General features: G+C 69.1%; 1 protein-coding gene across 1 annotated transcript; it reads left to right on the forward strand.

The window, feature by feature from the left end:
- The first annotated feature begins 6 nt into the window (after window positions 1–6).
- Window positions 7–383, forward strand: LOC110594896 (homeobox protein Hox-D3). The gene has a single exon (XM_021709092.1). It carries the CDS (start codon window positions 9–11, stop codon window positions 381–383), a length of 375 nt encoding a protein of 124 aa, XP_021564767.1. The 5' UTR covers window positions 7–8.
- Window positions 384–395: the final 12 nt, after the last annotated feature.

The raw sequence follows: 395 nt of genomic DNA on the forward strand, positions 1-395 counted from the left end.
AGCCCAATATGTACGGCCTGGCCGCCTACACGGCGCCGCTCAGCAGCTGCCTGCCACAGCAGAAGCGCTACGCGGCGCCCGAGTTCGAGCCCCACCCCATGGCGAGCAACGGCGGCGGCTTCGCCAGCGCCAACCTGCAGGGCAGCCCGGTGTACGTGGGCGGCAACTTCGTGGAGTCCATGGCGCCCGCGTCCGGGCCTGTCTTCAACCTGGGCCACCTCTCGCACCCGTCGTCGGCCAGCGTGGACTACAGTTGCGCCGCGCAGATTCCCGGCAACCACCATCACGGACCGTGCGACCCTCATCCCACCTACACAGATCTGTCGGCCCACCACTCGTCTCAGGGACGCCTGCCCGAGGCCCCCAAACTGACGCATCTGTAGCGGCCGTCGCCG

The sequence above is a fragment of the Carlito syrichta genome, unplaced genomic scaffold, assembly GCF_000164805.1.
Source record: "Carlito syrichta isolate Samal-C Ts95f unplaced genomic scaffold, Tarsius_syrichta-2.0.1 Scaffold157963, whole genome shotgun sequence".
Taxonomy (NCBI): Eukaryota; Metazoa; Chordata; class Mammalia; order Primates; family Tarsiidae; genus Carlito; species Carlito syrichta.

Coding starts and splice junctions, on each gene's coding strand:
- LOC110594896 (XM_021709092.1), top strand. CDS start 9: ATGTACGGCCTGGCCGCCTACACGGCGCCGCTCAGCAGCTGCCTGCCA.